This window comes from Nematostella vectensis, chromosome 4 (assembly GCF_932526225.1).
Source record: "Nematostella vectensis chromosome 4, jaNemVect1.1, whole genome shotgun sequence".
Lineage (NCBI taxonomy): Eukaryota > Metazoa > Cnidaria > Anthozoa > Actiniaria > Edwardsiidae > Nematostella > Nematostella vectensis.
Genome location: NC_064037.1, coordinates 2334420 through 2349106, shown reverse-complemented (window position 1 = coordinate 2349106; position 14687 = coordinate 2334420). Strand labels below are relative to the sequence as shown.

The following is a 14687-nucleotide window of genomic DNA, read 5'->3' as shown; positions in this document are numbered from 1 at the left end:
CACAAAGAGTTAACAATGAGACTTCACACCTCGATTTCTATAGAACGAGGCAGTAAATACAAGGAAAATGCAAATAAGTGGACGGGTATTCTGCAGTTAACTGCAGAATACCCGTCCACAAAGAGTTAACAATGAGACTTCACACCTCGATTTCTATAGAACGAGGCAGTAAATACAAGGAAAATGCAAATAAGTGGACGGGTATTCTGCAGTTAACTGAGAATACCCGCCCACAAAGAGTTAACAATGAGACTTCACACCTCGATTTCTATAGAACGAGGCAGTAAATACAAGGAAAATGCAAATAAGTGGACGGGTATTCTGCAGTTTAGCCAAAAGGGATAAGCACATACAGAAAGGGAAAAATCATCAATATGCACGACTCGAACCTCCCCCCTCTGCTATTCCCCGAATTCCCCATCACTTTTAGTCCGTCCCTGGGGCATGTTCCTCGGAATAACCGAATTCTCGGGCCCGAAAACGTTTTATTCCTTAAATTTATAAAGCTGGCTAATTCCTATAAAATTTATGGTATCTAAATGTGTTGAAATATCGTCAAACATCGTATTTTACCACAAAGATGCACGTGAAGGATGATTCTCTTTATAAATGTATAGATTTTGATATTTCCCGAACTTCTCGGGCGCGAAAGTCGCATGGTTCAAATCTAAGAAGTTTCGGGACCTCGCAGTCACCCGAGACTTTTCGGGCTTTTTGGCTTCAGCAAAACTTGGAAAATATCCCTAGAGAGCGTAATCATTTGGTATATTAAACAAGAGAATAGTTCAAATTGTTCTAAAACATGAAAGCGGTTGTCAAAAAGAAAAACATGCGAAATTTTGAGCAAAAATGCAAAATAAAGTTTTCGGGCCCGGGTGTTTCGAGAAACTGGCGCCTGGGGGTCGTTTCTCAAAAGTCCCGATAAACCCGGAAAGTCACCCGGTAAGCCCCCGATGAACTTTACGGGTGTTTTTCAAAACGCCCGCTATTTTCGGGCCCGGAAAAAATCCCGGTAACATTTGGGGGCTCCTGTTAACTTACCGGGAAGCCCGTAAACTTGTCCACGATGGCTGATTTTGTGGCTTTTCTTCCGCAAAGGGGCGCAAAGAGAGCCTAGACGCTATCAAAATCGAGCAAAACTGTCATGATGCGTGACATAGAAGTTATCGAGAGATACCGTTTATCACGCGAACGAATCGAGTGGTTAGTAAGACGTTTTGAGCTGGAGCTTAGAAGAAACTTGGATAAAAACCACCCGCTTTCCACATAAACACAGGTAAAAAACTCGGCAAATAAATAAATTATATATTAAAGCTTACTAAAGTATTAGTACTTTTAGCAATCAAAACACAAAAGATGACTTGCTGCAAACGAGTAGTTCAACCCTTAAATTACAAACGAAAATAATCAGCAAAATTATTTATTTTTGACATTAACCTTCTTCAGGGCCATCTAAAGTCATTCCTCATAATATGAGCTAGAGATTGTTCTACAACTGGACTGTTGTTGATAATCGAGAAACTGACGGCTCATTACAATAGTCACACTCCGTAACGTGAGACCATAATAATCATATTTTGGGACAGCGCTCAGTAAATTTTGGGTGTGTGTTTGTAGGGGGGAAGGACGGGAAGGACTAAAAAATAGGGGTGCTCATCAGTCTTCCTCAGTGGTTGAGATGTCTACTGCAAGTGAATTTAATATTTCAATCTTTTATAGATCCTTACTGCATGCACTGCGCTTATGCAAGTGGCAGTTTCTTGAAGGTAATCAGAGACACAATGGGAATATCAAAGGCTAGTTAAAGCCGGTGTGCCCAAAAGGTGTCCAAATGCCTGGTGGGGCTTGCAGATGAGTTCATAAAATTCCCTCAATCAAATGCTGAGATTAATGTATGTATTACCACAGGTAGCCCAGGCAATGGTTGCTTGTCGTAGCTCGGAATTCAGCTGTTCTGAGATCGGTCGAGTAAAGCGTTTTGTGTGTGTGAAATGTTGTCAATAAAATTGCCTTAGAACTTAGAACATGCCTTGTTGTTGTCAAATTCAAGTGTAATAAACGATTTGGGGGGGTTTTCTCAACGGAATATATGACTTCTCTCTCCCTACTAAAGAAAGATATATCTTATCTTATTGAGGAAACCCCCCAAATCGTTTATTACACGTGAATTTGACAACAACAAGGCATGTTCTAAGTTCTAAGGCAATTTTATTGACAACATTTGACACACAAAAAAAACGCTTTACTCGACCGATCTCAGAACAGCCGAATTCCGAGCTACGACAAGCAACCATTGCCTGGGCTACCTGTAGTACTACTGTACTAAAATTGCCTCATTGGATTAACAATTGTTAGATAAACAGTAAACATTGTGTAATGTATATTATTTTTGTTCATAGAAAACCATGGCTGAATTTTATAAAATAGCTGGCTTTCCGCAAGTGATTGGTGCCATTGATGGCTTACTGATTAACATCAGAGCACCGTATGAGGATGAGCACCTTTATGTCAGCCACAAGGGGTCTCACTCCATCAACGCAATGGCGGTATGCAAAGCCGACCTTATGTTTACACACATGGTGGCAAAATGGCAGGGATCTGTGCATGACTCTGCCATTTACAACTCCAGCATGCTACAGGTGCACCTAGAAAGCAATGGAGCGGCTGGCTGGCTGTTAGGGAATCGTGGATATGCCCTAAGGACATATCTGATGACTCCCTTTTGGCCAGCTGATGTGCAAAGCCGCCCGCAACTTAACTACCAGAATGCGCATACAAAAACAAGGAACACAATTGAGAGGGCATTTGGACTGTGGAAAGCCAGGTTCCGGTGCATCCATGAGTCTGGTGGGTGTAAGAAGAGGATAATAAGAAGTTTTGTAGACGTTTATTCAACGGTGAAACGAGCCATGAGTCTTGCACAATCTATATGGGTCCTGGGTCACGTTCTGAGCACGTGCTCTGTCACGCAACTTGTCACATCTTCCCTCTTTTAACAGTAACGCTAACGGTTGGTTAAAACAACATTATAATAATCAAAGGGTAAAAATCGAAATTTTACAACTAAAATCATACGATGGATTATTACTAATGTTCAGTGTCCTAACAGTTTCAATGTTATTTTGGCACATAGTCTTTGAGCCATGCAGGAGGCTTCACCTCCCGCCGAGGCCTTGTTATAGCCTGTGAAGAATCTGGTGGCATGGCAACCTGGCTGGGTTGCTGCTGAGCATCATCGGGTTCTGGTGATTCCAGAACATCAGGTACTTGGCTGTTTGTTTCTCCAGTGCTGATCAACTGTCGGCGGTTTCGTCGGTAGGTGGTACCTTCAGTCTCGACGTTGTAGCTCCTAGGTCCGGCTTGACCTAAACACGTACCAGGCGTCCACGTGTCTTGTCCTGGTAGCTTCATGCGCACAGTTTCGCCGACAGCAATGGGCTCCAGGGGCTTGCTGTGCTTATCGTAATAAAACTTCTGGCGTTGCTTGGTACCTATCAACTTCCTGGTGTCCTCTTCAGTGTTGTAGCTAGGCTGTAGTAGGGAACCAGCCACAGGGAGAAGTGTTTTGCATCGACGTCCGAAAAGGCGCTGGGCCGGGCTAGTTCCGATTCCAGCAGTCGGAGTATTCCGCCAGTCGAGAAGTGCTTGGAATTCTGACCCCCCGGATGTCTTGCATTTTTTAAACAGCCTCTTTACTGTCTGTACAGCATTTTCCGCTTTCCCATTTGCTTGGGCATATCTTGGGGATGACGTCTTGTGTTCGAACATCCAGGTCTTGGCAAATACACTAAACTCCGCTGATGCGAACTGCGGTCCATTGTCGGTTATAAGGGTGTCTGGGATGCCAAACCTGGCAAATATTGCCTTCAGCTCCTTTATTATTGCTCGTGACGTCACTGTGTTAAGCCGGGCCACTTCTATGTAGTTGCTGAAGTAGTCGCTGACCACTAGCAGTGTTCGGTTGTCGAGCTCACAGAGGTCAGCTGAGACCTTTCCCCAAGGTCGAGCGACAAACTCATGTTGGAGAATTGGCTCCTTTCGTTGGCCACTGCGATGAGTCAAACATACTTCGCATTTTGTGATGTACTCCTTCAACTCGACAGTCATCCGCGGCCAGAAAAACGTGTCTCTTGCTCGTCTTATGCAGCCTTCTATACCGATGTGGGATGAGTGTGTCTTTTCCATAAGCTCCTTCCTCAGGGCTCTAGGAACCACCAACTGTTGGCCTTTAAAGATGAGTTCTTCTTGGACAGTTAGCTCGTCTCGAATATCAAAGTAAGGATGCACGCACTCCGGCAGGTCTGTTTTGCTCTCTGGCCAACCTCTCTTTATAACCTCTCGAAGGTTTTGTTGCACCGCATCATCTACTGCTGCATTTTTGAGTTGCTGCCAAGTCTCTTCTCTCACTGGCATCCATGATCGATGGTCAATCTCCTCCAGCTCCCTGGTACACTCCCAGGCGTTGACTTCGGGTAGGTAAGCTCTGCTTAGGGTGTCAGCCAAGTAAAGATCTTTGCCTTTCTTGTACTTCACATTGAGACTGTAACTCTGCAGACTCAGCAACATTCGTTGTAGGCGTTTCGGAGCAGTCGCCAGAGGTTTGATGAAGATTGGTTCCAAAGGCTTGTGATCAGTCTCGATGTTGACGACTTCGCGGCCGTAGACGTACGTATGGAAACGGTCACACGCAAAAACAATCGCGAGCAGCTCCTTCTCAATCTGTGCATAACGCGTCTCAGCGGGCGTGAGTGCACGTGATGCGTAGGCTACTGGTTGGCCATTCTGTAGTAATGCGGCACCCAATCCGCTCTGCGACGCATCGCACTGAAGTGTAATCTCCTCGTCTAGGTTGTAGTACCGCAATACTGGAGTGACTGTAACGGCATCCTTTAGCTTTTCAAACGCAGACTGTTGCGCATCATCCCAGATGAACTGCACGTCGCTCTGTGTGAGATCCCTCAGCGGCTTTGTGATGTCTGACAGCTGGGGCAGGAACTTTGCAAGGTATTGGGCTAGGCCTAACAGACGCTGTACCCCAAGCTTGTCGGTCGGTGAGGGCATGTCCACAATTGCTCGCACTTTAGCAGGGTCGACTTTAAGTCCCTTGTCAGTTGCTATGTGGCCAATGAAGAGTAACTCTGATTTCCTAAGTCTCATCTTGTCGGGATTCAGGTGTATGTCCCGTTGATCACAACGGTTTAGGAATGCCAGGAGGTTCCTGTCGTGATCCGCCGTTGCCTCCTCGTAGCTCTCGCCATAGCCCACTACCAGGAAATCATCAGCAACAACTTCGGTTCCAGTCAGACCTTCGGCAAATTCATGCATCTTTCTTTGAAACACTTCTGGTGCTGAGGAGATCCCGAAAGGCATTCTCTTCCATCGGTATCGGCCAAACGGTGTATGGAAAGTTGTTAGATAGGTCGACTCTTCCTCTAGCTGGACGTGCCAGAAACCGTTGCGGACATCCAACAACGTGAACACCTTGGCACCGTGTAATCGTGTTGCAACCTCTTCTATGGTTGGTAGGGGATAGTTTTCCCTCTGGATGGCTTTGTTGAGATCCTTTGGGTCTAGGCATATTCGCAGTTTTCCATCTTTCTTGGGAACTACTACCATAGAGCTGATCCACGAGGTGGGTGTGGTCACCGGTGCTATTATCTCTTTGTCCACTAGATCATTCAAGGTTTTCTTGAGCTGGGGTCTTAGGGCTACTGCAACTCTACGTGGTGCGTGTTGTACTGGTTGAGCGTTTGTGTCTAGTCTGATGGTGTATTCTCCATCAAGTTTGCCAACCCCGTCACTGAACACTGCTGGGAACTTAGCCAATATTTCTTCTCTTGTTAGTGCAGCTCCTGGTTTGGGGTCAACGGTGAACACTGTCGCTCCATCTGTCTGCGGTTTGTGAAACTGGTCGTTGTCATTGTACTGTATAATGTTCATGCCAAGGCATGCCTTACGCCCCAGAATCGGGCGGATTTCATGGCTGTCAACAAGGCGACAATCCAGCTGGCACGATACATGGTTTCTCCACACTCTAATGGTGACATGCCCGACGACTTTGATCTTTGATCCCCCATACGCCACTAAGGACGTTTGCACGGGTTTCACTTTTACTAGCTTGTGGTCGTTACACGCCTGCTTGTATATGTGCACTGGCAACACATTGCATTGTGCACCAGTATCAGGTTGGAAACGGATGAAACTTCCAGACTCTGATTGAAATGTGACCAGCTGCGAATCATCCAACCAGACGGCCAATACTTCCTCCGTTTGATATGTCTCCTCAGGATACATATCTGTTTCTTCGACTTCGGTAGCCTTGACTTCCTGTTTGCATCTATTGGCAAAGTGATTTTTCGCTCCGCACTTCCGGCAGTCCTTTCCTCGTGCGGGACACGATTCCTGATTTGCCATATGTTGGTATCCACAGTTGTCACATTGTTTGCCTTGACCTCGTTGCTTTCGCCGATAATTTTTGATGTTGGGTTTCTTCGACTCGAATTTACTCACGGCATTGACGTCTGTCTCAGATGTATCTTTGACTATTTTCATCTGAGCAAGCATACTCTCAGCCGCTCGGCAAATTTCATCTGTTTTCGCTAGTGTTAATTTGGACTCGCGTAACAACCTTTCTCTGACCTTCGTGTCATGTATTCCAAATAACAACCGATCTCGAAGTATTTCGTCTGGCGTAATCGTATCAAACTCGCAGGACTCGGCCAATTTTCTCAGCGCTGTTCTATAGTGCTCGTAGGACTCTCCAGGCTCTTGCATTCGCTGGTTGAAACGGAATCTTTCGAACGGCACGTTCTTTCTTGGTTGACAGTACTCGGCGAATTTCTTTATGACAGGCTCTATCTTGTCTGTCTCTCCTTCGGTCAGGGTAAAAGTCGAGTAGACTTCTCTCGCCTCTTCACCGATAACTGTTAGCAACGTAGCTACTTGTACGGCTTCAGCTTTCTCGTTCAACCCAGTCGCCAACGAGTAGTTTTTCCAAGCGAGCACAAATCGCTTCCATTTGTCAGCAGCATTGGTATTGTGTATCTCCAGCGGCGCCGGCGGCGGTAAGACATATCCTGAGGCCATAGTTAACCGCGGCCACCATGTAAGAAGAGGATAATAAGAAGTTTTGTAGACGTTTATTCAACGGTGAAACGAGCCATGAGTCTTGCACAATCTATATGGGTCCTGGGTCACGTTCTGAGCACGTGCTCTGTCACGCAACTTGTCACAGTGGGGCTCTACAATACACACCAGAACGCTGCTGTGACATCATCTTAGCGAGAGCTGTTTTGCACAACATGTGCATCATCGACAGAACACCCCTGCCGGATGGATTTGACAACAAACCCACCAAGCTGATAATGTTATTGAGGCACCCCAATCAAATGAAGCAGGCACTGCTGTGAGGGAAAGCCTAATCCGAGATGTTTTTGGATAATTCCCCTCTTTCTTTTTAATTCAAGGCGAAGTTTTTAATATCCATTATAAATTCATTATAATATCTCTTGGTTGGACTTCATCAGATGCATCATTCTAAAAAAAAAAATAGAAAAAAATATTGAGATTTCATTTATACAAGGTGAACTAAAATAAAAAACAACAGGATATTGTGATGGATGAGAGGATGATAAGAGTACTTATTTATGACTGGTTGTAGGCACATGCAAGCACAGGCTGAATTTTCCTCACCTTCTTTTGGTGGTGACAGCGCATCTATTTCCAGTTGCACTTATCTTATTTTCAGCCGCATGTATTCTATACCCAGCTCAAAGTACTGCAAACATAGCAATAAATGCAGTGGAGGTTAAAGGTCATTCCTCTGAAATTAAAGTTATGTATAGATTTACAATTCAAGGGAATGGTCTTAAGCATTAGGATTAGTATTGTATATCTTGAGACATATGGGTTGGCAGGATGAATTTGTTGAAAAGAAAAATAACAATGAATGAAGTACAGAAGATGAAACATTTGCGCAGTTCAGAATGTCCATACTTAGGGTTTGAACTAATCTTTGATCAAAAATTGAGTTGCTTGCTGTTTATGAATGCATAGTAAGTTTACCTCTGTCTGGACATCACTGAGACTTCGCTTCTTTATTTCTTTGCTTTCTGAAGGCTCCTGTGTTTACATATTATGCATTAAATTTACAACCTTTCAACAAAATATAAAAACAGTGCTCTTAACATGGTAAAAAGGAAAAGAAACAGTTTCAGACATTGTACCCACTTACTAATCTATAGTAACACCCACCAGGAATGACAGGATAGATGCAGTGTGAGAGAGTGACATACCTCAACAACAATGACTGATGGCTTATTGTTGTTGCCCAAGCTATCAGTGCCCTGTAAAGTAAATAAGAGATAGCTTAAAAACCTTGATATGACTTGCAAAGCAGAAATGAATAGTTCAATATTATATTCACCACAAAAAGGTCAGCAAATATGCTGCTTAGAGTCATCCCTGAGGTAGCATCCATTCCCCCTGAAAATAAATATATTGGAAAAACACTAATACTGATATCTATTGATGTGTACAAGAAAACAGTGCACACACCATAAAGGGTGGGAAATAATAACCAAGAGTGGGGTCATTACAGGAAACTTAATGTAATTTCTTACTTTATAAGGTAAAGTGCAATTCATATTCTATATGTATTCAATGTTGACTTAAACATCATCAGAGTGCATGCACAATTGTTGCAATAATTAAAAGTAAAAGGAATAAAAACAAGGCAATGGAGAAGGGTAAAATAACAGCTGAAGAAAATGAGGTGAATATGATAAAAAGAGAAGTTCAAGAGGGCTTAAGGAGAAAGAAATAAAAATATAGATAGGATATAACTATATAGATAGGATATAACTATAGCTGAGTCTCAGAATTACATTCATCCTTTATCCCTAAATAATAAAAGCTCGGTATTCCCCATCACTTTTAGTCCGTCCCTCGAGCTGGGGAGGGCCATTTTTGTCAGTAGGGGTACTGGGAACCTGGGAACTAGGGGACGGCTCAAATCACGCTTGTGATTGGACATCTTAGTCACGTGTGCAAAGCGGCAAGGGTGCAATTCAAATTCGAAGACGCCATATTAGCGCGTGGTGTCGATTCTTCTGAAGGCTTTGGTCCGAAAACCCACGTAAATAGCAAACTCACTATTAAGAACCAAGCTTGAAGATTGTTAACGTTTCTAGTGAACTAGGATGAACTGTAGAGTTTACCTTGGACGCCTGCCTTATGGCACTACAGAGGATGACGTTCGACGATTCTTTCGCTCGTATGGACGACTTAGGGACATCAATTTGAAAAACAACTACGGGTTTGTGGTAAGGAAAGACAAAAAGAGATTGTAGCTGGTCGTTGGTTTGTTTATGTTTAGCAATGGCATTCATCTGTACCTTGGAATTGTGTTTTAGATTAAAATATCCCGATTGCGTGTTGTCATTCTGCTTGCTTCATGCTTTTGTCAGATTTGACCTTGCGTAATTATCTGAATAACTTGTAAGTAAACGCACATAAACAAATTAAGATTTCTAAATTTAACAGGAATTTGAGGACGATCGTGATGCTGACGATGCGGTGTATGAGTGCAATGGAAAAGAAATGCTCGGAGAAAGGTCAGTCTGCTCCCAGGGTTACAACAGTTCTGTATTTGCATAAATTTAGTTGTAAAAAAGAAGCTTGCATAAATTCAGATGTTAATAAAAGAAGCTAATTATTTTTTTTTCTTTTACCTACTTAATTAAATTCGATGGAGCATGATAGAGTAACAAATTTCTTGACTATCATGCACATTTGACCGAGAAAGATTGGTTTGATAGTTGGTAAGATACTTATTGCTTATGAACCCTGTGAGTAATATGTTGTTACTTGTCACTTTAGAATCTTGGTGGAACATTCAAGGGGAGGAGCTCGTAGTTCTAGCTCCCGCCCGTCCCGTGGCAGAGATAAGTGAGTACCTCAAATATTCAGGCCTCACACAGATATCACATTAAAAGTACTTTAGGGAGCTGTATTGGAAACAGTAATTAATTTTTGAATTGCATCCATTCATTTTTTTAAGTAAGCCTTAAAATTGTGTCGTTCTGATACACATCCACCCACAGTGTCTCCAAATTATTTCCCTGATAAAAAAACAACAACCGCTGATGCATACATCTCACCATTTCAAACTTTGACCAACATTGTCTAAAAAGAACCTCCAAAAAGAACATGAATAATTCCAATCAGAGTTTGTGGAGTAACAAAAAAGATTGAAAAATACTGAGGTTTGAATAAGGAGTGAATGGTTTTTGTTGGATTTTGGTAAAGTGGTACAAAGGTTATTCCCATAACTCTGATTTTGCTTATTGCATTCTGCACTGTAAGACTCATATATGTTCTGCCGCTAGGTATGGGCCGCCTGTGCGCACCCCGTGGCGAATGACTATCGAGAACCTCTCAAGTAGAGTGTCATGGCAGGTGGGTGTATTGCTTTAATAAGCACTTTTAATAAATTTGATTTACCTTCCAACGTATAGAATTATCTCAAAGGGATAGAATGTATGCCTGTATAATAGCTATAATACTTCATTGTGGCTAAAACAATATGACTATGTAAAACTATTGCAAGCATCGTATCATCGGTCTCTGTTACAGCCTAGATGTGTAATACTCTACGTACCATCAGAGTCACCAAGCTTGTGCCATGAGAGTTGCCATTATGTGCCATTGTTGCTTTTAAAGCAGACTATAGTATCCCTAATGTACACTAGAGATTAAGGTCGAGTTGTTGCTGTAAAAACAGGAAGTAAGAAAAAAAGTCTGAAAGCAGTCTGAGTAAATGGATATTGCATTTATGTCACATTTTTTATTATTCAAACACAAAACTCATTTCGAAAGCTGTATCTTTTTTATTTGCCTCAGAGATCCATATCTGTGCTTTATTAAATAGAATGTAATTTTCCATGTGCAGTGTATTCATACTTTGCCCTCCAATATTTCAGTGCATAGATGCATTCTAGATGTCTTGATGCTTCTGCACTATAGATGGGCCGTGGTGTGTGATAATGATGCTCTGATGCCCATCATTGATGTACGGCCACATGATGATGCGATATGCACTCTGATGCAGTCAAACTGTTGTAGATTCCTGTATTTTTTTGCGCACTCAAATAAATAACACCATAAACGGCTCTTACAAGCATTATCTTGGTTTAACCAACATATTTTCGGCACAAAACATGTTGCATCAATTTTACAGTAATACCAGGAGAGAATGCCTTATTCACCATCCACACTTATTATCCTCTAACGTCCTCAGGACCTGAAAGACTTCTGCCGTCAAGTTGGTGATGTAACATATGGCGACGCCCACAAGCAAAGACAAGGAGAAGGGTAAGGGGCTACTATTTTTAATAAATAATAATAATGAATGCTTTTATTAGCACTCAATATAATAAATTAATTGAATGATCTGTTTAGTATTTACGTATGGCACAATTTGACACTTGAAGACATGATTAAATACGCTTCACTTTGGTGCCGTTACAAATGGAAATCCATGCACATGAAGATGAAACAATCTACTTTGTTGTTTTGAACCAAACATGTAAGGAACTTTATCTAAAGTATGCCTGCTTCAGGTCGTTTATTGTCATGAGTTTGTGTGCGAGCACTGTCTTGAAGATGGATGGTTATTTTATGTCTCCTGATACAAGCTAATGTAGCCTGATGAGAGATGGAGCTTCCATCTTTTTTACATCCTTAACCAAGAAGAAGAAGAAGGATTCACAGTCTCGGTAGAGAACTACATTTTCAAATCCCTAATTAGCCGAATTCGATTACTGTAGCATCCTTGTTGTCTTGAGAGATGAAGCCTGTACCTGTGAGCTATCACTCTCTTTAGAAGTATTCTTTAATATCATTGTTGACTTGTGGGTGCTTCAGTGCTTTGTCACTAACTCATTCACCACTTAAAGTCTATGCAAACAGGGATTGCTGACAAAAACAGGCAACATCTTCCTTGCTAATAGTTTTGCATTGATGTATCCTGATAGGGTCATTGAGTTTTCTTGCAAGAGAGACTTGAAAAGAGCTCTGAAAAAGCTTGATGGTGAAGAGTTGAATGGAAAGAGAATCCGTTTGATTGATGTGAGTACCAACACTTGTTTTTCACTTAAATCTTTACAAACTTTACAGTCTTGTTTCAATATGAAGTAAGATACCCTATTTGGGGGGCCTTGCAAAGGGGGTACCCATCAGGTAAAACATTAAATGCCAGTGCTGGAAATATCACTTTTAATATTGTTTTTTTTTCTTCCAATGTAGGCTCTGATATTAGATATTATTGGTTGATCATATCTTTGTATCTTTCAATGTGATCTCTGACTTAAGATATAATTGGCTGATAACGTCTTTGTATCTCTTCATGAAAGCTTCGATTTCAGACATTGTCGGCTGATACTATTTTTGTTTGTGTTTTGAAGGAAAGTCCCAGGTCCAGATCACGGAGTCCCAGGTCCAGATCAAGGTATTTATCATCAACCATCTGGTAATGGTTGGCAAAGTGTTTTTTTTTTTTTACAAAAAAATGTTTTTTTGACGGTTCATCTAGACATTCGACATCCTTAGCCTAATAGGCTACTTGCACTAAGAAGTCAAGTGACTTTTTGAGTGCCAAGCATGTGGTTTTATACTGTAAGACACCTTTTCCCTAAGTCAATTGATTGCATAGTACAAGTCACGTTTTTGCTAGCAAAAGGGGACCTGCGCAAATAGATCACGTGACTTTTTGGGTGTTAAACTAGCGCGTGCTCAGGCTTTGAGCGGCAAAATAACAGCAACAAAAAGCAACTTTTTAGCACTTTTTTCCAGAGAGGATTTAGTTTCATTAAAACATTTTACTTTTTCGTCGTTCTCGTCGTTCTCTTTTCGAAAAATCTAATCTTTAACGGAGCTCAAAGTTAACCCGAATGTTTCTCAATATATTAATTTTATTTTACGAAAACAACGATGAAATTAATCGGCGAAATTTTATTTGGTGACCAAAAAAGCAAAAAATTTCATTTTCTTCATTTTGAAAGTATCATATAGTCCCAGGAATGGCCCCTAAAACCTGCGATCAACAAAACCGATTGCTCTTATTTTTATGTTTTTAGAAATAAGAAGTAGCTAAATAACAACGAAAAAAAAAATATTTGCCCGCATATGGATTTTTTTCAGGGGCGAATTTCAAAGTAGGTAAATAACAGAGTGACTGAAAATAAAAATACGCCCATTTCTCGGAATTCCTCTTATAGATTTTAATACAACTTACTATAAGTGTTGACCAAGGTCTGATGTACAATATCCGATAGCTTATATATTAAAAATTCCCCTGTAGCGAACAGCATTTCGCGAATAGTGAATTTAACGGGTTCACCGTTCTGTTGCCATAGAAACAACAATATAAACACATGTTACATTTTTATAAAGTCCATCCCTAGCTACATGGCATGGCCAAATAGTTTGATGATCCGATCCCTGTAGCAGAAGATAGGAAAATACTGTAATTGACAGGATGGTTGGAGATTTGAGAAACTGTATGGAATCTCCTTAACTCTTACCCAATACTTTTGTAGATCCCGCTCGCGTTCACGTAGCCGGTCCCGCAGACGATCCCGATCCCGCAGTCGGTCCCGTTCTCCTCGTCGATCTCCGTCTCGCTCAAGATCCCGCAATCGATCCCGTAGTCCGAGGCGGTCCCGTTCAAGATCCCGAAGCCCGCGAAGCTCACGCTCGAAGTCCCGTAGCCGATCTAGATCCAGGTCCCGCCAGAGATCCAAATCGCGCTCAAAATCCCGCACGCCCGAAGCCAGGGACGAGGGGATGGACGATGAACAACAACAGAACGGCGAACAAAATTCCGAGGGAGGGGAGGGTCAGGAGGACGCCGACCACGGGCAGGACTAGCTTGCTAATGGGGTTGTTTGAATTTGTTAGATATGTACTCCCTTGCAAACAGAAACGGTGCTTTCTACCTTGTTTGATTGTGAACTTCACATGGGTACCATATGCAAAGTTAAACCCCAAGGATATAGGCATATTCTTACACAGCGCGAGTTGTCGCGCAGGTCGGATTTACGGATTTAAAAGCCTGCTGGGAGCAAGGATATTTTTTTCTTGACAATTTGTATTATACGTTAAGAAGTGCTTCAACTTGGCTTCCACTTCCTCAAGGTGGATGACAAGAGTGTACAAGCATATCGTTTTGGATTTCTCTACATAGGCATAACCAAAGCGTCCTTCGTTTTTTGTTGTTGAATATTTTGTTTGCTCGATGTATCTGAGTGTATCCAATTCTGTTTATTAAATGTGTTTTTAGTTTGTTGTGGAAATTTATGTATTGAGGCAAAAAAAAAAATAATAATAATTCCCAGATTAGACCAATTGCCGGGCTACTTTACTTGGCGGTGTTATTGTCTATGTTAAACTGGTTATTCACGAGTTTGTCAGTCGGCCTATTAAACACCTCTCTCACTTATACCAAGGCGCTTAATGAGGTTTCCAAGCAAAGGCGAATTCATTGTTGTAGTTTTTCTAGATAATTATCTCGTGAATCGTCTACTTTCTATATTAGTCTTTTGTGACAAGTCTATTGAAAATTGGTTTGAGAGAGCTGATGGGTGAGCAATCGACCAAAGAGGCAGAATATTTTCTGAGGATCTAGT

At 41.8% G+C, this 14687-nt stretch overlaps 2 protein-coding genes across 2 annotated transcripts; both read left to right on the top strand.

Annotated features, from left to right (window-relative positions):
- Positions 1–1781: 1781 nt before the first annotated feature.
- Positions 1782–9148, top strand: LOC116617852 (putative nuclease HARBI1). Its single transcript, XM_048726513.1, is given in 3 exon segments — positions 1782–1892; positions 2400–2851; positions 7235–9148. Coding segments are annotated over 3 exon segments (738 nt in total). The 3' UTR covers positions 7410–9148.
- On the top strand, positions 9057–14343 carry LOC5511568 (serine/arginine-rich splicing factor 6). Its single transcript, XM_032380956.2, has 8 exons — positions 9057–9323; positions 9544–9614; positions 9880–9948; positions 10389–10458; positions 11300–11373; positions 12036–12129; positions 12465–12508; positions 13599–14343. Exons 1-8 carry the CDS (start codon positions 9201–9203, stop codon positions 13927–13929), a joined length of 876 nt encoding a protein of 291 aa, XP_032236847.1. The 5' UTR covers positions 9057–9200; the 3' UTR covers positions 13930–14343.
- Positions 14344–14687: the final 344 nt, after the last annotated feature.

Coding starts and splice junctions, on each gene's coding strand:
- LOC5511568 (XM_032380956.2), top strand. CDS start 9,201: ATGAACTGTAGAGTTTACCTTGGACGCCTGCCTTATGGCACTACAGAG. Junction 9,324..9,543: donor AAAACAACTACGGGTTTGTG/GTAAGGAAAGAC, acceptor TAAATTTAACAG/GAATTTGAGGACGATCGTGA. Junction 12,130..12,464: donor AGAGAATCCGTTTGATTGAT/GTGAGTACCAAC, acceptor TGTGTTTTGAAG/GAAAGTCCCAGGTCCAGATC.